We start from the raw sequence: 23,289 nt of genomic DNA, 5'->3' as shown, positions 1-23,289 counted from the left end.
CCACTGCTGCTGTTTATAGAGGAACAGACTTCCCTTAACTCTGAAGCAGTGTCTCCTTTCTTTAGGAAAACAGGTGTCCAAACATGCAGCAAATCAAATTTTCAAACAGCTGAAATAGACTTTCTACTTTCTTTTATCCTTTTACCTAGAAATTCTTTTGTGAGGCTGATGATTTCCGAGTTTGGAATTTTGTTTTCCCTTGTGATGCTTATGACCAATCTTTTTGAATTTTCACTATCACATCTCTGTTCCCTGCTATTTGGATATGAAAATCTATTTAAAAATAATATTTAACTATTGATACTTTTTCATTGAAATGAAATGTATTTATAAACATAAAGAACTGAGGACCACATTGAATTCTGTCATATTGAACATATTTACTAGGAATAAGGAAGGAGAAATTGAGCTGATATTGACGAGCATTTTGTGGACCCTGGAATATCACTACATGCCTAAGTATGTGGAGGGAAGCATTATGATCTCATTTTTCAGATGAGAATATCAGGGCTAATAGAGTTAATTAAGTCCAAGATCACGCAGTCAGAAAATGATGAAGTCAGGATTCAAACCCAATTCCTATCTAATTTCAAAAACCATGCACTTTGTACTTCATCACGTAATGGAGTTCTTCCTAGTCTTTGTATAGCGTTTTGTTGAAGAGTCAACTCACGATTCACTTACTAGATTCTATCACTGTGAGCTCATGGCTAAACTATCAGCTCCATAGGTCTAAATCTCCTTCTCTATTTAATGGATGAAATAGCAACACCTACCTCATAGGACTTTGGTAAGTATTCATTGAGTTAAATGCATGCGGATGGGCTCAGAACAGTATCTGGCACCTCGTAAATGCCCAATAAAATTGTTAATTATTATACGTTACTTCATGGATAATAGCACAGAGTAAATATCATGTCTTTGCTCTCATGTACTGTCACAGTACAGATGAAATAAATGCTGGTCTTGTTGTTCTTAAGTTTTGGTATTTGCATATGAAGGATCTCCCTCATTCTTGTCCACTGGTTGACAGATTTATGGAAGAGAAAGGGCATCTTTTAGTACAATCGTTTACAATCTTTTATTTCAACAGTGGGACCCTTTTTAAAAATACAGATGGAAGCACTGCTGTTTTGTTGAAGTCGGGGAAGTGACTCCTGGAACCCCATGCACCTCTCTGCCCTTTAGGACCCCTGCCAACTCTTTACTGTCTTTCCTTCTGGGAAACCCTGAATGACACATAATGCAGACTGAGAACCACCAATCCAGAAAGCACCCAACAAAGCACATTAGACAGTGACTGATAAATACTATTAATTCTCAATTTCTACGAGGGGCATGTGTCCAGGAGTCCTTCCTCTTGATTTCAAATTGTCATCACTCTGTTCCCATTAGATAGTCTTTGCTAATGGTTTTATTTACCTGGCAGGGTCTCCAGTTTGGCACCAGTGAGCTGGAGGAGATGGGAGCCATGTTCTGCTTGAGTCTCCTCATCTTGGAACTCAAGTCTGTAAGCTGCAGCCATCAGCTCCTGACCCGGGCAGCAACTCTCCTGAATGCTGATGAAGAGACCCTGGACCACCACCTCCAGGGGTAAGACGCTCACAGGGGTGTGAGGGAAATTTGGACCTTGGTGTTCTGATTGGAGCACATCTCCGAAATGAAAGCCAAGTGGTCCTACAGGTCGTTGACAAGGAGAAAATATGGAGGAGCCGCCAACTGAAGGTAGGGGCAGCGCTGGAGCCAAACTGGGGCATCCTCACTTCTTGCTGAACACAGGGAGGATGCTGCCTACTCGTACACATAAATGTGTATACAGAGCTACATGTATTTATAAACATGCATTATTAATAAATTTTGCTTATGGTAGAGAAGATGCAGCTTAGCAACACACACCCGCATCCACCTATGCTTATGCTTGCCAGTAATGTGTTTATATGCATACAGGCATCATTTTGGAGCCACTCCTCAGCAAAAAAAGGCAATCTCATTGCCAACATCTAGGAACTTGGGGACAAGAAATATTTTACTCTCCCCATTCTTAAATAGCACTGTTCTTTCTCAGAACATGAGAAGAACCACCTGAAGATGATTAATACAGTGGCCTGGAGACCCTGACTCAAAGCCACCGCAGGGAAATGGTAGATCTCTGAGAAGTGTGAGGATCATTAATGAGTCAAGAGAGGGAGAACCATTATCCAAATGAGCCCTTTTGATGCCCTTTACTGTAGACAGATATTTTAGACTTGACCAAAACGGATTCAGGGGGCTAGAAAGAAAGATATAATGGCCATGTGAGAGAAGAGGGACCAACAAAAGTCAGAGGAGTCAAAGAAGACTAAGTCATTGGCCATACTCTGAGCCAGGGAATGGATGGAGCATTGAGCTGTTGGGGGAGGAAGTGCCTGCTGGTTAACCAGGAAGCATCTCATCATGCCCTTCAGGTCCAAAGGCAGAGAGAAAGCCATTAATACTGGGGCCATTTTATTTCTAGCTTTATTTTCATTAATTTTCCTCCTGCCACTGTTAGGCTGTGGTTCCAGTGTGACTTCCCACCAAATGGCCAGTCAAGCCTAGAAAGATCTAGCAGCGTAAATTAATTTTGCTTTGGAAGGCACTGGTTTCTCTGAGACTTAATTACCTAAATGCAGTAATTAACTTGCTCATCACACTGTGCTATAGATCAGAGACCATGGAGAACTAAGTAAATCTGGACCTCTTTCCTCCCTAGAGACGCTGCCTCTGATTTCTTTTGTTTTGACATCATCACTACCGCTGTCCACGCCTTCAGTACCGCTCAGCGCCCCAGGCTTGGCACGTTTGGCATCACTGTGGCGTTTCAGCCTCTTCCCTCTGATGGCAAGCGCTACCACCTGCCAGGATATATATTTCAACTTGTCTTGTCATCTTTTCCTTTGCTAAGCTATGTTGGGTGCAGGCATGCCTGAATTTTCTTTCTTTCTTTCTTTCTTTCCCCCCACCCTTTTCTCTGCTGCTCATTGAGGGAAAATTGAGCAGACCTGGCATTGCTTGCTTTCCCTGAATTGATTGCGCCCGTCTGTTTGATCCAGTGCAGTGAGGATTAGTTGCCTGTACACTGGAACAAGAAGAAATCTATCAAAGAAGTGCCTCTTCTAATTCCAGTCTAAAGAATTTGATGGCAAGCTCCAAATACAATGGCTGCTATGTGGGTTATCATAGAAGGTGGTATTACCCGCTCCTCCATGCCACCCCACACTCTTTGACTGTCAAATGACTTTGCAAAAGACCTGTCACAACGGATAAACGACTATTAATTTTTCAGTCGCCACCAGCCCATGCGTCCTGAAGCCTGAAATCCTCCATGACCTCTGACCCTCCTTAGTCTGGTGCAACTTCTTAAGGGCAGGATCCCTAAGCATAGGCTGTGATTCATGTGCGTGTTTTAAATAGAGTTGAATTCAATTTAAGAGGCACGGAGTTTGAGCGTGAATGGCAGGATGGAATTTGCCTATTTCACCCAAACATTTGTATCTTAATCCGCCTTTCTATTCATCGAGGCAGTTGACCAAAATGGATATGGTTCCGGCCCAAAGGACCCAAAAACTGCCTGCCTGAGAGGAAAATCACTTTGAAACTACCTTGACCGAGAAAATATGCCAGCCAATAAGTGTATATTCATTAAAGGATGGCAGAAGGGAACTTAATACAGTAAAATCTATTGGTTTGCAATCAGCAGTAGGCTGTGTGAGTACCCTTTGATTAGTTTCTGATTCATGAGATACAATAATCAGCAGAGCAGAGTAAATCCTAGGGATTTAGTTGGCAACAGGGTTCTTCCTATAATACAAAGGGTGTAACTTATGTTCGTCAACACTACTTTCCATATGCTTTCAAGAGGACGGGTCTGCCCCTCTCCTCCCCACCTGACTTTTCCCTGGGCATGCTCTGTACAACAGGGTTATAGACTTCAGGAGGATTCTTTTTTAGTTGCACAGAAGGAAATACTAGGGAAGGAAAAGGGCAGGTTTTTACCTAAAACTCTGTCTTTAAAGAAACGTGAGGACATGGTATTTTGAATCTCTCCAGCCCCATAGAAAGCGTTCATCCCTGGGGAGTGATGTGGTGGGAAGATAAAGTATGGCTGTGTGCCGCGGACAACGTGTTTTTTGACAATAGGTTTCATGCCTCATTTACCATAAAAACAATTAGAGTGTAGTCAACATCTACGGAGCAACTTAACCATTTTTCATGAGCAGAGAAAGAGTGGATGTTTGCCCAGTGACTGAAGCTTAAATGTAGTATAGTACGGACGCCCTTTGTTTTGGTTTGTCTTTTTCAGTTCTGTTCTTCCCAGTTGCTCATTTAAGAAATGTCTGCAGACTCGTGAAGGCGACTCTTCATCTTCCTCTCCTCTTCCTTCCTCTTTTTTCTCGGATCTTATCCCCGGAAATAATTGTGCACGCGCTGCAAGAATGCTAAGCTGTTTCTTCCCGAGGCATCGTTTATCCGTTGTGACAGGTCTTTTGCAAAGTCATTTCACAGTTTTGCCCAGTCAGCCCCTGCTCCTCTCCATTTGTATCCCTCCCTTGCCTCTTGCTCTTCTCAGCTGAGCTCCCCTATCTCTGCATGTCCCTCCATTAATAACAGAGAGAGCTCAGAACTTCTGAGCTGTAGCTGGTTGATAGCTCGGTATCTGGTTTAGTCTCCCAAACTGTAGTCCCCAGGGCATGAACCTGGGCCACCCTGAGCGTCAGGACAAGTTCATCCAGTTCTCTCTTTAGTTTGATGAGGCAAGACTGAAAAAATAAAAATGTGTCCTAGACTTTAGAAAACATAATTATATTTTAATAATTAAAAGATACTTGATTTTTATTTAAAAATAGTTTTGCCTTTCTGAATTATGTGATAGTTTGGATTATGTGAAATGGATACATTAAATTATATTAACTTATCTTTTGGAAAGCATACATGAAGATGCCATATCCCTGTCTTTAATCACCCTGCCTTTAATACCTCACTGTCAACATTTTGGTGAAATTAGATTATTTTTTCACCTATGAATAAACAAATACGTAATACCTTTAATGACAAGGTATGAAAGTGCCCTTTGCTGTAACTTTATAAACACGTTTTATCTTTTTAAAAATAGACTTTATTCCTAAGAGCAGTTTTAGCTTCACAGTAAAATTGGGAGGAAAGTACAGATGTCCGGCCTATACCCTGCCCCAGACATACACAGCCTCTCCTATTATCAACATCCCTCACCGGAGTGGTGCATTTGTGACAATCGATGTAGTGATATCGACACATCATTATCATCCAAAGTCCATGGTTTACCTTAGGGTTCACTCTTGCTATTGTATATTCTGTGGGTTTGGACAAATGTATAATGACATGTATCTATCATTATAGTTTCATACAGAGTAGTTTCAATGCCCTAAAAATCCTCTGTACTCTGCCTGTTCATCCCTCCCTCCCCACTAATCCCTGGCAGCCACTGATCTTTTTGCTGTGTCCATAGTTTTACCTTTTACAGAAAGTCATATAATTGGAACCATACAGTATGCAGCCTTTTCAGGTTGGCTTCTTTCTTTTAGAAATACGCATTTATATTTCCTCCATGTCTTTTCGTGACTTGATAGCTGATTTCTTTTTAGCACTGAAAACTATTCCATTGTCTGGATAATTCACAGTTTATTTATCCATTCAGCCACTGAAGGACATCTTGGCTGCCTCTGAGTTTTAGCAATTAAGAATAAAGCTGCTATAAATATCCGTATACAGGTTTTGTGTGGACAGAAGTTTTCAGCTCCTTTGGGTAAACACCAAAGAGTGTGATTGCTGGATTGTATGGCAATGGCATGTTTCATTTTGTAAGAAACCACCAAACTGTCTTCCATAGTGGCTGCATTAGTTTGCATTCCCAGAAGCAATGAATGAGAGTTCATACTGCCCCACATCCTCACCAACATTTGGTTTTGTCAGTGTTCTGGATTTTGGTCATTCTTATAGGTGTCTAATGGCATCTTGTTGTTTTAATTTGCATTTTCCTGATGACATACCCTGTGGAACGTTTTTTTCATATGCTTATTTACCAGATATATGTCTGTCTTCTTTAGTGAGGCGTCTTTAAGGTCACTGGACCATTTTTTAATCAGATTGTTTTCTTATTGTTGAATTTTAAGAGCTCTTTGTATATTTTGGATAACAGTCCTTTCTCAGATGTGTCTTTTGCAGATAGTTTCTCCCAGTCTGTGGCTTGTCTTCTCCTTCTCTTCACAGTATCTTTCCCAGAGCAGAAATCTTTAATTTTAATGAAGTTGAGCTCATCAGTTACTCCTTTCATGGATCCTGCCTTTGGTGTTATATCTAAAGAGTTATCGCCAAACCCAAGGTCAACTAGATTTTCTCCTCCATGTCTTCTAGACACACCCATTATTTTTGCATTACAATCTTTGCCATTTTTAGGTGAAAATGGGTGTGGTTTCAATTTATAGTGTTATCTTTTCTGATATAGATAAAATGCTTCTATATAATTTCTTTTTTAAAATAAATTTCCTGGGCATGGATTTTGTTCTTTATTCCTTTCAGCATCATGTTTTTTCCTTTCTTAAATTTATATTTAAATCTAATTTAAATTTCTGTGTTAAAGACGTTCAACACCTCTTTGTCATGGATATTGCAGATACTTCCCCATTTACCTTTCACATTTTTTATGTAGTTTATTGACTTTGGATAGTTTTTGTTTTTACATGGACATGTGTATCAGTTTTTTTCTTTGTTTTAGCTCTGATAACCTACCTACTTCAGTCGAATAACAAATAATTCATAATTCAAATAATTATCCAAATAATAATTCATTATAAAAGTGTGTCAATTGATGTTATTATACTGAGGTAGATGCTTTTATAATGAGCCTATTTACATGTTATAATTTCTTTTCCAGGTTTTACTATTAAATAATTTTGTATTTCTAAATTGTTCACCATTTGCCCTAGTAATTACTAAATAATCCATCCTCCATCATCAATTAGTAATGTCAGTTTATTTACAATATTTACATGTGCACGTACCTAGGTATATTTTTTGATGTTATATTCTCTTCAGTTTTTAATATTGTAGCTGTGCAACTTAAATATATAATGTTACAAGCACCACCTCATTAATATTTGTTTTAAAAATGTGCTTTGCTATTTTCCCTTCCTTGTTTTTTTCACTGATGAGCCCTATAATGAGTTGTTAACTGCCAAAAATGAAACCACTGGGATTTTAACTCAAACTGCATTAAAATTATAGATTTTTTGGTCTATTGACTGTTTGCCCATATTGCTTTTTCAAAATCTGATATTTTGTTCCACTTATTTAGATCTTCTTCAGTGTTCACAAAGAAAGTATTGTAGGGGTTCCTTTTGTACCCTTTTGTGCAATTCCTAGATATATCATCATAAGCTTTTAATCTTAATATTTAAAATTTTCTTGTTATTCTTAAAAGTCTTTTCCCCATATTTTTCTAAGCGGCTGTCATCGTGATATAGGAAAATTCTGATAATTTATATATTTATTTATAATTTCACTGAACTCTGTAGTTATACCTAAAAGTGTTTCCATGGATTTTTCTGTTTTTCTAGAGAGGTTGTTGTGTCATTTATAAATTTTGATAATTAGCTTTATTCAGGTTTTTTTTTTTTAAGATTTTATATTTATTTGACAGAGAGAGGGAGTACAAGCAGGAGGAATTGCAGAGGGAGAGGGAGAAGCAGGCTCCCAACTGAGCAGGGAGCCCTATGTGGGGCTTAATCCCAGGACCCTGAGATCATGACCTGAGCTGAAGGCAGATGCTTAAGCGACTGAGCCACCCAGGCGCCCCATAGCTTTACTCAGTTTTTATTCTTATTTATAATCTTGGCTAGAGTTTTGAGAACATTATATAAGGATGGTGATTCTATGGAGATCCTTGCTGTGAACCTAACTTCAAAATGGGAATGACTCTAAGCATTTGAACATTAAGTAAAATGTCTGTTTGTTTTTTTTTTAAATTTACTGACAGAGAGAGAGAGAGCGAGAGAGAGCATGAGAGAACATGAGGTGGGGGAGGGGCAGCTGGAGAGGGAGAAGCAGACTCCCCACTGAGCAGGGAGCCTGACACTGGGCTCGATCCCAGGACTCTGAGATCATGACCTGAGCTGAAGGCAGACGCTTAACTGACTGAGCCACCTGGGCACCCCATCTATTGTTTTGATATTAATGTCTGATGTCTTCTTTGTAAATTAGTTTTTTAGCTTTTTAATTTAAAAAATCAGGATTGGATGATGAATTTTATCAATTTTTTTGGTATCTAGAAAAATGATTATTACTGTGAATTAATAAAGTCTTAAATTATGTTAGTGGATTCTCTAATATTCATCCATCCTTGAAAATCAAAGGAAACTGTATTTGGCTATGATCTAAAATACTGTTTTATCGTAGATATTGATGTTATTTACTGTGAATTGAGGAGGTTTGTGCCTGTATTTGTGAGTGAGTAAAATCTGGGCTTGGTGTATATTGTTCTATCATGTGGAACACTTTACACTTCCTAGGATTTATCCTTGAACATACACGTCTTGAACATACACAAATTGCCTATAAAACCGTTTGTTTCCCATTTGTTTGAAACAAAGGTATTATTTTTCCACTTCTCTTTTCCCATATAAGAAGTATCTGTGACATTTAGATTGCCTTATAGTCATATTCAAATCATTTTAAAATTCAGTTTTGTTTAATTACTTGCATTGCTCATTTCTATCCATTCGTACAATCACGTCCCCGTTATTTTTTTCTCTGTGTTGATTTATCTCACATTTTTGCTAAAGCATACCTTAATAAAAAAAAAAAAAAAAGTTTTTTTTTTTTTTGTAAAATAAATCAAAGGTATATTCTTGGCACATTAATAAAAATGTGAATCTCTCTGCCCCTTTACACAGGAATTCACTGAGCCTCCCCGGAGAGTTCCACTGTAATGGTGTGGACGTACTCTGCTGTTTAATCCTGCAGCCCTCAGCCTGCTTGGTCTTCCTCGGCATCTACCCTGATTGTCCTGCCTTAATAGTTGTCCTGGTTTTCCTTGTTCATTAACGCCAACATTCTTTTGCTACCCGATCAAAAATATTTCTTCTTCGGCGTTTAGGTACTTTTGGTTGGTTTTGAATTTGAGCCCTTCGTCCCCTCTGACATGCCTTTCAGGTACCAGGAAGTAGTGAAGTGATTCCAACCCACGTCTTCATTTTTGTTTCTCTGGAGTGTTTGGTATCTGCTTCCCAGCCTCTGCATCTGTCTCTCCTTTTGCCCTCGCCACTTTTCTTCTTCAGTCCCATTCACCAAGTTCAGGAGGCTGTTTATCCTCACAGATCTGATGCTCTGTGGCATGGGCTCTCCTCTTTGCTCATCATGTGTTTTAATTTGCGTTATTTTACATTGAGATTCATTGCTCCTGTATCCTTATCTCTCATCAGCGTCTCTTTTCATTCCTGTTTGCAATGTGACCAGTTCTTGTTCCATTTCAATCTCTACTTTTTTCATATTATGTTTCATAAATGCCATTTTTCTTGAATTTTCCTGATACCTTCACAGGGACTCCCTCAGGCTGGCTTCCATTTCCGGGGGCCGGTCGTTCCCCAAGGCGTTCATCGCTCTGTCGGTTTACAGAGGCGTCACCTCCTTGTACGTGCACAGCATTTCACCCTCCGGGTTGTTGTGATTCTTCCCTCCTCTTCGTTCAACTTCCATTTCATCATTTTTTGTTTACTCGTCTTTAAATCATGAGAGCTGTGTCAAGACTCGTAATTGCAGATAATCCAGGCTTTGGATGTTCTTTAAACTTTCGTGTAGTCTAACTGGATGCAGATAGTTCCTCTATGTGAAGTGACTTGATTTAGATGGTGCTTTTTCTTTGAGAATTCATGGTATTTCGGCTTTTATCTGAGACTATAGATTTTGGGATGATTGCACTGGGGAAGTTAAGGAGGAAGGAAATGTTATATGCATCTCTGGTCACGCTCTGACTTTCTCAAGATGATCACTTAATATTTTCTGAGTGAATATATGAATTAATTGAGATTTGATGCTATCAATGAACTAGTATTAAAATAAGTTCGGGGCACCCGGGTGGCTCAGTCATTAAGCGTCTGCCTTCGGCTCAGGTCATGATCCCAGGGTCCTGGTATCGAGCCCCGCATCGGGCTCCCTGCTCCACAGGAAGCCTGCTTCTCCCTCTCCCACTCCCCCTGCTTGTGTTCTCTCTCTTGCTGTGTCTTTCTCTGTCAAATAAATAAATAAAATCTTTAAAAAAAAGTAAGTTCATATTTTAGAATCGTCTAAGAGGAAATTAATGACAGTTGTGATGGTGATGATGTACTCTCCTAAGCAATTTACTGTATAATCTCATTGAAGCATTTCAATAAGCCTGCAAAGTAGGCATTATTATCTCCATGTACTAATAAACCCATCGTGACTTAGAAAGACACTGTGGCTTGCCCAAAATGACAGAGTTGATAAGTTGTAGAGCTGGAATTTGAACTGGACAGTCTTGCTAAAGAATCAGTGATCTTAATCACAAAGACATCCTGTCTCCTATAGATAATAATAGTGAACACGTAATAAACATTTACTCTTTTCACTACAGGGCTATGCATTTTGCACGCATCCCTCTGTCCTTGTTTTATCTTTTAAACTGGGGGTTGGCAGACTTTTTCCGGAAAGAGACAGAAAATGTTTTAGGTTTTGTGGACCATATGGTCTCTTTTGCGACTGCTCAGCTCTACTGTGGTAGCGCGGAAGTAGCCATAGACAATATGTAAATGTATGGACGTGGCTGTATTTCACGGAAATGTTATTTACCAAAATAAGTGATGGAGTGGATTTGTCCGACTAAGCCATCGTTCACCAACTCTTGCTTTCAACAGTTCTTTGAGGTATGTATGATTATTATCTGCCTTGTACAGATGAAGAGACTGGAACTCAGAGAAGCCATATGACTTGCCTTTCCTGCAGCTAGTAAGAAGAAGATTAGGGGTAGAACAAGGTAGTATGACTAGCCATCCTTCATGTTTAATGACTATAAGTACTAAGCCATATGGGCCTTTAGGATGGTCAGTGAATTGCACCTCTTTCTTCTTTCATGAGTTCCAAATCAAATGAGAAATAGAACACAGGAGCTGGTCAGGTTGAAATAAAACATAACTGCTTTATTACTGGTAATGAGTTAGTGAGCATGGCCCCACAAGGATTGAACTTCCTCACCCTATACTATAGGGTTAGAGTCTGCCTTGCTAAGCTTATCACGTGGAGGAGTAGTGGGTACACCTTGAGTCAGGTCCTGCAGGAAGAGAACTGGGGCCACAAGGTGCTCAAGATCACTCAGCATCTCCCCCCAAACCACCCATTTCGTGTTATTCTTCCTCGCTTAGAGAGAATGGATGGGGACAGAAAGTGGAGTACCAATGTCTGTGGGCCAAAATGGGAACTCTGGAAATGGGGAGAGTCGTTCCCCAAATGATACTATTATATCAAAATAAAGCATAGAGGCTCAGTGTTTCAGATTGCAAATTATACCCTATTTCCACCAATTCCAATTATTGTTACATTGAAATTCTGATAATATCGTTCTTCCCTTGTCTTCTGTCACCCTTATTATATTCAGATTTTTTATAAAAGTAGCCCATGGTATCTAATATATGAGAATATTTTTAGTTTCATTCTATAGTTGTAGGCAAAGAAATGACCAGTGATTACAAGGAGGGAAATGCTGGAATGGAACCTAGCCTGGGGGTCTTTTGAGACTGTGAATAGCACATGTTCCTTTAAAACAGTAAATGGTTCCCTAATGGGTCAAAATAAATGAACTAAGAAGGAAGAAATGCTAATCTTGGCTTGGGAAAACAGCAACAAAAAATCCAGTTCCATTAGTAGATAAAGAAAGGCAAATTCAAATATTTTTGTTACGATTTTATGCTGATTCTTCTACAATTAATAAAATAATTAAAAAATGAACATTAGTGTGTCTACGAGGAAGGAGATTTAATATCACACAACCATCTGTAAACTGGTGTACTTTCCTCTGGAGAGGAATTGGGCAACTTGTAAGATGGTCCATAACAACCTCTCATTTAATCCTGTATTTCTAGCTTGAATATCCCTCAAGAAAATAAACTTAACAGAAAACAATATTTAATAGGTAGGTATTTGTAGCAATGATACTTATATCCCCCAATAAAATTAAACAACCCAAATTCTTTTTTTTTTTTTTTTAAAGATTTTATTTATTTATTTGAGAGAGAGAGAATGAGAGAGAGCACATGAGAGGGGGGAGGGTCAGAGGGAGAAGCAGACTCCCTGCTGAGCAGGGAGCCCGATGCGGGACTCGATCCAGGGACTCCAGGATCATGACCTGAGCTGAAGGCAGTTGCTTAACCAACTGAGCCACCCAGGCGCCCCTAAACAACCCAAATTCTTAGCAGTGGTAAGAAGAAAAAGAAAACCATCGTTGATTAATTTTCTAGAATCGTATGAAACTGTGAAAATAATTAGTATGTTAATGTATATATAGGATAACAATAATAGCAAACATTCACAAGAACTTTACCATGAATCAGTTGCTGTGCTAAGCATTTTATTATTATTATGTCAATCAGATAAATAATCCTGTGTGATAGATGCTATTATTAGCATCCCCTTTTGCTAACAAAGAAATTAAGTTTTATGGAGGTTAAGAGGTTTGCCAAATGTCATGAATCTTAGAAGAGGCTGCTGGCTTTTGAAGCCAATCTGTCTCACTCTTGAGAGTTGGGGGCCATGAAGTGTATAATCTAAATTGAATGTAACATTATTAATTTCTTGAATTGTACAGTCCCCAACAGGATGTCTTGGGTGCACGTATGTCTGTGTGTGTTTGTAAGTTTTAAAATCTGAATGATTTGGGTCATTTTGGCCCAGAAATATCCCTTGATTGTTTTAATACTGTTCAGGAAAATCGGCACATGTCATTATCGGTGGAATGTATATTGCCGTAGGTGGGATGCATCACAAACCATGAAGAGAAGAATTCAAAAGAGAAAGATGAAAGAGATTGCAGACAGAGAGGAGTCAAAGTGCATTTTCTTCATATTGCATTTGCTATTTGCAAAATGTTCACACCTAATAACAACCATGGAAGCTAACCTAAAAGAAATCCTATTTTACGAGTGATTCCATGGGAGCCCAGGGAGTCTAAGTGACTCACTAGGTGTAGTTAAGTGATTTACCTATTGCCAGTCAACACTGGGGATATCGTTCGCCTATGCCTCAGGCTCAACCAAATGAACAGCTGGTTTCTTGCCTATGAATCTATAAATACCTGAAAATAAAATAGGCTACCAGTCCCTGGAAAAGAATTTCAGTCAGGAAACTTGCTCTTCCTACTCTCTATGTCAACTTCAGTCTATGCAGTCCTTGTCTTTGTTGTTAATTCTAAAAATGGAAGGCAAATAAAACCTGTGAAGTTTTCCCAAATAGGAAAGGCTGTTTTTACTTAAGAAGGCTGCAAATAGCCTGGCATGGGTAGCTTAAGTTAATTCAGTAGCTTTTCATTAATTTTTAGAGTAGTTCCTTGTTCTGTTTATTCTTTTTTTTTTTTTTTTTAATTTTATTATGTTAGTCACCATACAATACATCATTGGTTTTTGATGTGGTGATCCACGATTCATTGTTTTCGCATAACACCCAGTGCTCCATGCAGTACTTGCCCTCCTTAATACCCATCACAGGGCTAACCAATCCCCCCTCCCCCCTCCCCCCTCCCCTCTAAAACCCTGTTTGTGTTCTGTTTATTCTTGATGTTGACTCTCTCTTTGTTATGTAACCCCATTACCTCCTTGTGACCTTTACAAGGACCTGGCCCTTTAGGGTTAGGGTTCAAGGCTACTTCACCTCTAAGAGTTAGATCACCAACTGTAAACTGGTAGGGGAAAACCAAACTATGGATTCGATAAAGGTAAAGGGAGGAAGGAGGGCAGAAAGGGAGGGAGGGAGGAAGGAAGGAAGGGAGAGAGGGAGGAAGGGGAAGAGGGAGGAAGGAAGAGAGGGAGGGAAGGAGGATAAAGAAAGGAGGAAGAAGGAAGAGAAGGATAGGGAGGAAGGAAGGAGGATTCCAAGGATGGATAAGGAAGGGAAGGAGGGAGGGAGGAAAGGAAACTGCATCACAGGAGAAGAAATCAAGGTCATGATATTCAAACCAGGATATCCTTAAGGGGATAAAAAGACTCATAGAAAGTTTACATTTTTGGTGTGTAAGATCCTGAACTTAGATGATTCTGATGCAGAAGGAAGAAGTCTGCTTTTAAGTTTCTGAGAACATTTCCATGTTTTGCCTGATTTCTTTATCCTGGTTAGGTGTCCAATTCCCCTGTCTTAGCAGGGGACCAAGCGAAGAAGCCTGGGCACATCCACTACACCCAAGATGAAAGAGTCTGTCATGGGTTTTGCTGTCCCACAAGTTTCCACGAAGCCCCACCTTAATGCCCAGCATAGTCTTCCTTAAGGACACATGGCTTCAATTCCAGGCAGCTCAGTTCTGGGTCAGAATATTGCTGCTGACAGCCGGCTCTGTGACTCTGGGGAGGTGACTTACCTTGTTTATTCTCAAGTTTCTTAGCTTCCAACTTAAAGATCTTTGAATTCCTTTTAGCTCTAATAACCTATGTTCATTTTCAAGGCTGTTGCCATTGACGTCCTCCCATTCCAACATGGGTAGTAAGGTTGCAACCCTGAATTCAAGACATAAAAAGAAAGACAGTTGAATTATGCTAAATGGCACAAAGCTGGTATTTGATTGAGTGAAAATTAAATTTTATCTTGATGCCTACTGGATAGATAATAAAGGGACAGAGCATATCATGCATGGGCAACTAAAAGGAGATATAAATAATGATGAGAAAAAGAGACAGGAAAATGAAGACAAAAGAGGTATGTTCAGAAGGCAATGTCACAAATTTGGGGTGAAATTACGTGGTGGGGAAGGATGTCCAACCAGCCATACAACATCAAAGTAGAATCAGGTGCAAGATGACCCTTTAAAAGGGGGCCTTAAATATTCTTAACAGGAATCAGAACATGTACTGTTTTCTGTTCCTAGAGGTAGATGCTTCAGGAGAGAGGAATCCTGACTCACTTCTGCTTGACCTGAGCTGAAGGCAGACGCTTAATCGACTGAGCCACCCCGACGTCCCCTGCTTGGTCACTTTAATCCCTTTAGACAAGTTTGTCCAACCCAGACTTCAAGTGTATCCTAGGAAGGCAAAAAGTCTCTTCAGTCATGTGATAGCTCATCACAGACTTACTGATTCTGTTTGTGGTGAGAGATGAGTCTACTGGAAAATGGAGATAGCATAGCAGGAGCTAATATGGCCCAGGACAGTGGGAATGGAAACTAAATTAGAACCAATGTGTGTAAGATGACTTGGTATTCATCATTTTGTTATGTGGCTTTGAAACCAGGAGGTTGACTAGTTCTCTGTGCTTTTCCAGCATGTGACAAAATATATACAAAGAAAAGTAGTAGTGCTAATAGAATAGCATGTGTCTGGGAGTGGGATAAGGATTTGGTATGCCTTCTCTTAAAGAAGGAGAGCCCTCAAAGCCATTAGTAGTAGTGGTAGTAGCAATAGAGGTTATCTTATAGATGAATAAATGGATGCTTAGGTTACCACACATCTGTTAAAGGCCAACCCACTACTATGTAACTGATCCATGATTTAAACACAGGTGACTGAATCCAAATTTCTTCTTTTTCTTTCTGAAATGTATTGCCAATTATTGCCAAAAAATTTCCGTAAAGCAGTCTTCAATACAAAGGGGGAAAGCGGGGCGCCTGGGTGGCTCAGTCGTTAAGCGTCTGCCTTCGGCTCAGGTCATGGTCCCAGGGTCCTGGGATCGAGCCCCGCATCGGGCTCCCTGCTCCGCGGGAAGCCTGCTTCTCCCTCTCCCACTCCCCCTGCTTGTGTTCCCTCTCTCGCTGTGTCTTTCTCTGTCAAATAAATAAATAAAATCTTAAAAAAAAAAAAAAAAAAAAAAAAAAAACAAAGGGGGAAAGCTTAGGCCATGAAATTTGATCTATATAAATCAACGTTCTTAACCAAAAAGCTGGCTCCTTTAGGTCCATTGCCAACATCACAGCATCCTCCATGGTAGGGAAACATACATGCAGATAAGTCTCAACTTTGTCAACCTTTCACCCATTAAATGTTCAAAAGCCATGAGGCAAAATCAGCTAACCCATCTTTGTTGTTGTTCTTGTTGTTTGTGTATTTAATTACATGGGGATGACCTAGAGAAGGTTAAGGAACTTCTCATTCTAAACAAAGGATGTGCAATTAGCTTTCAGGTCTACCTAAATCCATGATTGAAGGTTTGCCTTAGAAAGGATTGATCTAACTTTTGGAAAGAGGGCTTGGAGAGGTTGAATGGTCTCTGCTTCCTATCAGTGAAGCCCCCAGGACATGGGGGTGATTGACCCTCCAGCCTCAGCTATAGTTGAAGCACTCAGGCGTTAGTACAGTGGGAAAATAGACAGCAGGGAATTGAATATACTCATCCAAAAAGCCATGCATGGAACCACTGATAATAATAAATAATATTTATTGATTGCTTTGCATATGCCAGACACTATTTTAAGTTTTTATCCATACAAGATTTTTTAGTTCCCATGAATCATCCTAAGAGGTAAATATTATTTTGACCTCATTTTGTTGAGATGAACCTGAGGCACAGAAAGTTAAAATAACTTGCCTAAAGTTACTTGTGTGACAGTGCTGAGACCAGCATGTTTAACTATGGTACCAGTTTTAACAATAGTCGTTGTTTTGTAAAATCTAGTCTCTTGTTTCTAACTGGTTCCTACCTGTATCTGTCCTTGTTTACCTTATCAGGCAAACAAAATGCATGTTGTAAATTCCAAATCTGAGTGTCCCTTTCCCGTTGGAAAGGCTAGGGGATAAAGGCAAGGAATCTGTGGCCAGATAACGTTCAGTAGCAAAGTGAGGGGTTTTTCAAGAGCCTGCCCAGAAGCTGCTGAGAATCTCAAGAACTTCCAGGACACGCCCTCCATCTGCAGGGTCTGCTGGGGTGCTTCCAATGAAACTGCCCTCACCTACCTCTGCGGCCTGTGGCCATAAAGACAGTGGCTGTCTAAGGCTTGTATGAGTGCTGACACAAGACCCTCGCCTCTGCTGTCTCCACATCCATCCACCGCAAATGCCCACCCCCTCTCCCCCAGGAATAATGACCTCTCTTCTTCTGCTAACAAATCTGATAAATAGATTGGTAGAATCTAACCCAAAACCTTGAAGAACCAGACAGAAACGATAGAATTATTATATGGCTGTACTAGGTAATATTTTTTAGTAGCGTCAGGAGTGATTCCAAAAACTCATGACCTGCAAATAGAGAAATGTATGGCTTCAGAGCAGAGGTATGACTGCCATCGGAATAAAACATTAAGCTAAGTTTATTTCACAAGTTCCCATGGAGTAGAACGATGGTAATTCTTAACTATGCACGTTTTTGTTGAGTTCCCAATGTGAACATAATGATTACAGTTGTTTTAATTTGTGTCATTCTTCACTATTTTCAAGTGTTTCTACTTCTGTTTAAAGCAACTGTGTGTGAGCCCATTGGTGGGGCCTGGAATGGTGAGAGGGTAACATAAGTGTATGCCCAGGCAGTCAGGGCTGCCAGATCACCTCTTGGGATTTATGACAGTTGTCTCAGACAGAGATCCCCTAAATCCAGGAGGATAGTTGTTACTAATGCCTTCTGCAACTCAGAGTTTGTGTCTTCCCCAAGTCCCTCTCCAAGTCCTTCTTCTAACTTTTATTAGCAGCAGAGATAAGAATAGGGTCAGGAACATTAAATTTCCTAAAGAGGTTAGAATTTATAAAACCAATGCAAGGAGGAATAAACTTTCTAGGTATATGTTATGCATAAATACAGCTAAAGGGAAGGCATACCTCTTGGTGTTGTAGGTAACTGATGCTCAAGGAGGGAGGTCTTCTGTGACCCATGGCATGCTCCTTTCTTCATTGTATAAAGAATGGTTTAGAAGGAAAAAAAAGTGATATTTAGACCAAGGAGGAAGAAGAGGAAGAGAAGGAGGAGGAAAGGAGGGGGAGGAGGAAGAGGAGGAAGGAGAGAAGAAGAAGGAGAAGAGAATCAAACTTGCCAAGAAGGAACAGATGTCCAAGGTGGGAGAGGGAATTTAAATGTGTATATATTTATATTTATATAATATTATATAATATTTATATATTTATATATATATATATTTAAATTCCCAAACCCTGAACTCATTTAGAGTAATATATATAATTATGTTGTATATATTCCCTAATATACATATTCCCTAATATACATATATATGTGTGTATATATATTACTCTAAATGAGTTCAGGGTTTCTGGATTAGCTGAATTAAAATTCAATTCTGAAATTATATGCAAAGTAGATCCTCTAACTCCTGCCAAGGTCTTCGAGAAGATCTGTTTACAAACCGAAGTTGGACAACTACCCTTTCACTGCTCAAAACTGAGAAAGAGGTACAGTCTTCTCAATATCGGCAAATGAGTGTGATGGAAATATCAGGAAAGCACAGGTTGTATTATTGAGGGAGTTTTATTAAGTCTTAGAAAATGAACTGGGCATGTCTGGGAACCATCACATATTCCTTATGAAAGAAAATGCTCAGACATTTGATTTTATTATAGCTTTATTGAGGTATAATTGATGTACAAGAACCTGCACATATTTAAAATTTGTAATTTGATGAGTTTTGGCATATAAAAATGTGCTCATGAAACCCATCACCACAACAAAAATGACAATCATTCCCATCATTTCCCATACTATCCTTGAATCCCTTTATAATCCATCCATCACTTAGATGACTACTGATTTACTTTCTGTCTTTAGTCTGTATTTTTAGAATGTCCTATAAATGGAATTATACAGTATGTACTCTTTTCCCCCTTGACTTTTTGTTCACTCAGCGTAATGATTTTCAGATTTATACATGTTCTATTCTGATTTTATTTTATTTTTATATGGTTACTAGCCAGTGGATCAAAGAAATATAGAAGAAATCCTTTACCTGGGCTTCAAACTAGATATTCTGTTTCTTTAACAGCCTGAGATGGACAGTCCTAACTTACATTTTTTTCACTCGTTTCCTCTGCCCAGTGTGCACATCCTGCAGATTTTGCGTAGCTGGCTCCTCCTTGACGTTCAAGCTTCAGTTTAAATGTCATAATCTTGGCTTAAATTTCACCATCTCAGCAATACTTTTCGTGACCACCTTGCCTAAAGTAGCATTCCTAGTCACTGCTATACTACCATGACACCATTAATTTAATATCATCTGTCTCTCTCAGCTAGAACGTACAATCTGTGAGCAAAGGAGCTTTATTTGTCTTGTTTAAATGCTGTATTCTTAGCACCTAGAACAATGCCTGATGCATAGGAGGTAATCAATAAATAAATGAGCAAATAAATCTTTGCCAAGCCTTTCATCTTATGTTTATGGGAAAATATGGAGACCTATGGGCTAAGTAATAGCATAATTCAAGGAAGTTGTTATTAATTGAAGGAATATATTCAGAGTATTCTGATTAATGGGTACTTTTCAACCTGAATAGGGATTTATATTCATGGCTTTACCTTAAGTCCTGTCCTATTCCACAGTTTTATTCATTAAAAAAAATAGAGCACTTAGCTCTATTTATAGAAACAAGGATTATTCCTTTCTGAATGATATTCAGACTGAGAAGCAAGACAAGGAAGAGGAGAAGAAGGAGGAGGAAAGGAGGAGGAAGAAAAGTAGGAAGGGGAGAAGGAGAATAGAATCAAACTTGCCAAGAAGGAACAGAGGTCAAAGGTGGGAAAGGGAATTTAAAAGGATATGTATTTCTTTAAATACATATTGTGAATCAGTTGCACATAATGATTTATAATGGATATTCCACAATATATTTGCTGATTGAAATGATGGATGGCACTCAAATGATGAAACTAGATAAGGATAAATGCTGCTCAAAGAGCCCCCAACCAAGGACACACCCCCTTGGAAGAGTAGGCAGTTGTCCATGTGGGGATTGTTACTAACAGTGAGCTTAATAAGGCTCAGTGTGCTAAAAGTGCCAAGGCAACAACTCAGTGGCTTTGGTAGAAGTATAAAATCCAGAATTAGATCGAGAAGTGTTTCCTTTTGCTTTGTCCTTGTCAACACAAAACCTAGAGTATTGTAGTTCATTCTTGAGCCTCAAAAATGGGTTCAGTGGATTGCATATACAATGATGTGAATATTGATGTAAAGGAGTAGTGCATATAATAAATGGTAGAAGGAATATTAACTGTCCTCAAATAGTTCCCCAATAAAAGGAAATTAAAGTTAGTCCTGGTTTGACGTGAACCAGGGGACTAATACCTATTAATATCTGACACTACCTAGTTTGCTCGGGAGAGCTATCTGATGGTCAGAGATGCCCAAAAACAGAATGGGCTCTTACTGACCTTAGGCACATATAGTATTTGGAAAAGGCTTTGTAGGGCAGACTTAAGACTATGAATTGCTCCTTGGATCACAGCATGGTTAGAATCTATATCAACTCTGAGATATAAATTAAAATGTATCATTATGTTAATAAAGAAAGCTACTCATTTTTATTTAATTCATTTGGAGTGGGATTTATTTCACCTTTTTAAATAGCTGAAACCCGGAATTCTTCCCTAAATTCCTTATTGATACAGGTACCCCACTATAAAGGTTGGTTTGAAGTCTGGTTGCTTGGCAAGGACTTTAGATTTATTTGTTTGACCTAAGTGATTGTGTGTCTGCTTATTTGTTTTAAGCCAGAGAAGAGCAGTTTGTACCAGAGTGTAGGGAGTGTATATGGAAGACTTTGGTATATGGAGATCTTAATCATCACAGAAAATCATTCTTTGTTCCTAAATTTTCATTCAATTGGCTGGTTTTGTGTAGGTGCTTGCTGAGAAGGTACTGTCCAGCGGCATCGGTGCTGAATTGTAGGGCTCTTGAAGGGAACTTTTCTTAGCAATTTCATTAGTAAAATGAAACTGCAGGCGATAAGGTAAGCTTGCTCAATTTATTTACTTAGGCATTCTATTTTTGAAAATTGTATTATTATCCAGGGAAAAGCATTATCTATTGCTGTCTCTTTTTTTTATATAGACATTTATTGCAAATTGTAAGAAGTACAAAACAAAGTAATCCATATTAAGTTGTAGGTTGCATTTTTTTCTAGACAATTTTCTCTATTAAGAAGTGGGGACAAAAGAAGAACAAAGACATATTTGTTACGTGATGTGGAAGCAAAACTGTTTCTAAATAATACTGTTGTGTGTTGTATTCCTGGAGGTACTGACAGCTCCTTATAAGGCAAATGAACATTTCAGCTAAAGTTTGCAAGCAAAACACAAGGCTAATTACAAAATACTCCTTTGCCCCTCAGCAGACTGCAGGGGGCAAGAGTGAGCTTGTATATGCGCTAAGAGCCTAGATTTCCCTGGGTTCTATCTTCTCACATGTGTTTTTAAATCTTCCAAGTTGTGATTATTATTTTTCAGCACTGAATTAGTGAAACATTTTACATAGTGCCATTATGTAAAATAAAATGATACTTTGTTTCTCTGCATTGACCAATTACTGGGTGGAGAAAATTAGGCTTCTAAAAGACACATGTGTGCATAGTTTGGCAGATTACAGGAAAGCCTTATAAAATGCTCCCAGATGTTTGATGCAAAAGAGGGAAAATGCCAAGAACAAGGAGCAAATTGAGGTGGGTTTCAGGCATTATACAATCTATTGAGGTAAAAGCTAAGGAAACAAATAAGATCATAGACAGGAAATCCCTTTTAAAAGGCTGATAATCATAGAGTTTTACTATATAAAACCTATTTCCTCCTTTCCTTCCCCCCCTTTTGCCTGAGGCTATTGTAGAACATATTAAGAAACATTATTGCTAATCCTTAATAAATCGCACATTAAGTATGAACACAAGAGTAAAGAATTTTGTTATTCGAGAGCTGATGTATCCTAACTGGAATCTCTTTCTAACTTCAAAAAGCAGTTGGGGAGCCTGCCCCTCCCTTGGTATGAGGTCTCTTAAACTTGACTACAGCCCAGACAGAAGAAGTAAGGGTTGTGAAACTGACCTCTTTGAGTGCCAGGATTGTTCTTGTACCAGTCTATGTTCTTGCAGCAAAGAGCTAGCACATGGCATAGGAGTAATTGAGGAGATTTCAATGAAGACACTATTCACAAAGGCAAGACTAAGGTAACCGTGAAGGATGGGGATGCGCTCTGGGAAGAGTAGTAGTGGGAAGATGATATCATTTTCGTGAGGTAGAGTGATAGAGCCAGGGAAGAGTTGCCCTAACCTGTGAGAGCTGTATCTGCAGAAGAAGGTCTGTCCATTGGGAACTGGCTCAGACAGAATCATGTGGCCACTGCCAGACACTAGCTTCAGAGAGTGGGGAAAGGGAATAATCCGTACCGCACCTCTTTCTCTTATGAACTCCTAATATCTAGATAACGCCACAGTTTGTCTCAACCCAGCCGGCAGCCCAACATAAGGAGTCTTGGTTGACACAGTTCTTGCAGTCAGTTTTCTAGGACACAAAGTAGGATGGAAAAAAATGAAGAGCAGTTCTGGAGGGGGAGATAGAGATTATATAGAACATTCCACATTTCAGCTTACTTATTCTTTGAAACATCCCATCCCTAAACCGATTAGTTTTCATAGATAAGTATATTGAGGTTCAACATGGTTAAATAATTTCCCCGAATTTAAAGTGTGTTTGACCTCACACTTCATGTTCTTTCCCCTGTAACATGTTGCTGCTCCCCCCCCCCCCACCAGGGTTTCCAATGATGATCTTTAGGGAAGATAACCTATAGAAGGAGAAAAATATATTGTTATATTGCTTCTCCTCCTTATTGACATTTATTTCATATATAGGACTGATCATAGTTTTCAAAAAGAGACTGACAGGAGTAACTCATCAGAACTTCTTAGCAAGGAAGCTCAGTCCTATTGTTCTATATCCTGCCCTTTATCCATGGCTGTTAGTTTCTATGGGACTTCTAAAATAAGCAAGAGGAAATTGAGCCAAGGATTCTGGGCAAGCCCTGAAATGCCATTCTGGGAATTTGTGCCATTAGTGAAATGGATCTTGAAGGCGCATTGTGAAGGTTGTAGACAGTTAGACCAGTGCCGACAAATTACA

At 39.2% G+C, this 23,289-nt stretch overlaps 1 protein-coding gene across 1 annotated transcript in view; it reads left to right on the top strand.

Moving 5' to 3' along the window:
* The window catches only part of AGBL1 (AGBL carboxypeptidase 1), a 706,519-nt gene that overhangs the window by 501,274 nt on the left and 181,956 nt on the right, over positions 1 to 23,289 (top strand). The window contains exon 20 of the mRNA XM_078078906.1: positions 1,430 to 1,593. Within this exon, the coding sequence (XP_077935032.1) occupies positions 1,430 to 1,593 (164 nt within the window). The remainder of the gene's footprint in view (positions 1 to 1,429; positions 1,594 to 23,289) is intronic.

This window comes from Halichoerus grypus, chromosome 8 (assembly GCF_964656455.1).
Source record: "Halichoerus grypus chromosome 8, mHalGry1.hap1.1, whole genome shotgun sequence".
Taxonomy (NCBI): Eukaryota; Metazoa; Chordata; class Mammalia; order Carnivora; family Phocidae; genus Halichoerus; species Halichoerus grypus.
The sequence above is the reverse complement of the archived record's forward strand: the minus strand, read 5'-3'. Positions and strand labels throughout refer to the sequence as shown.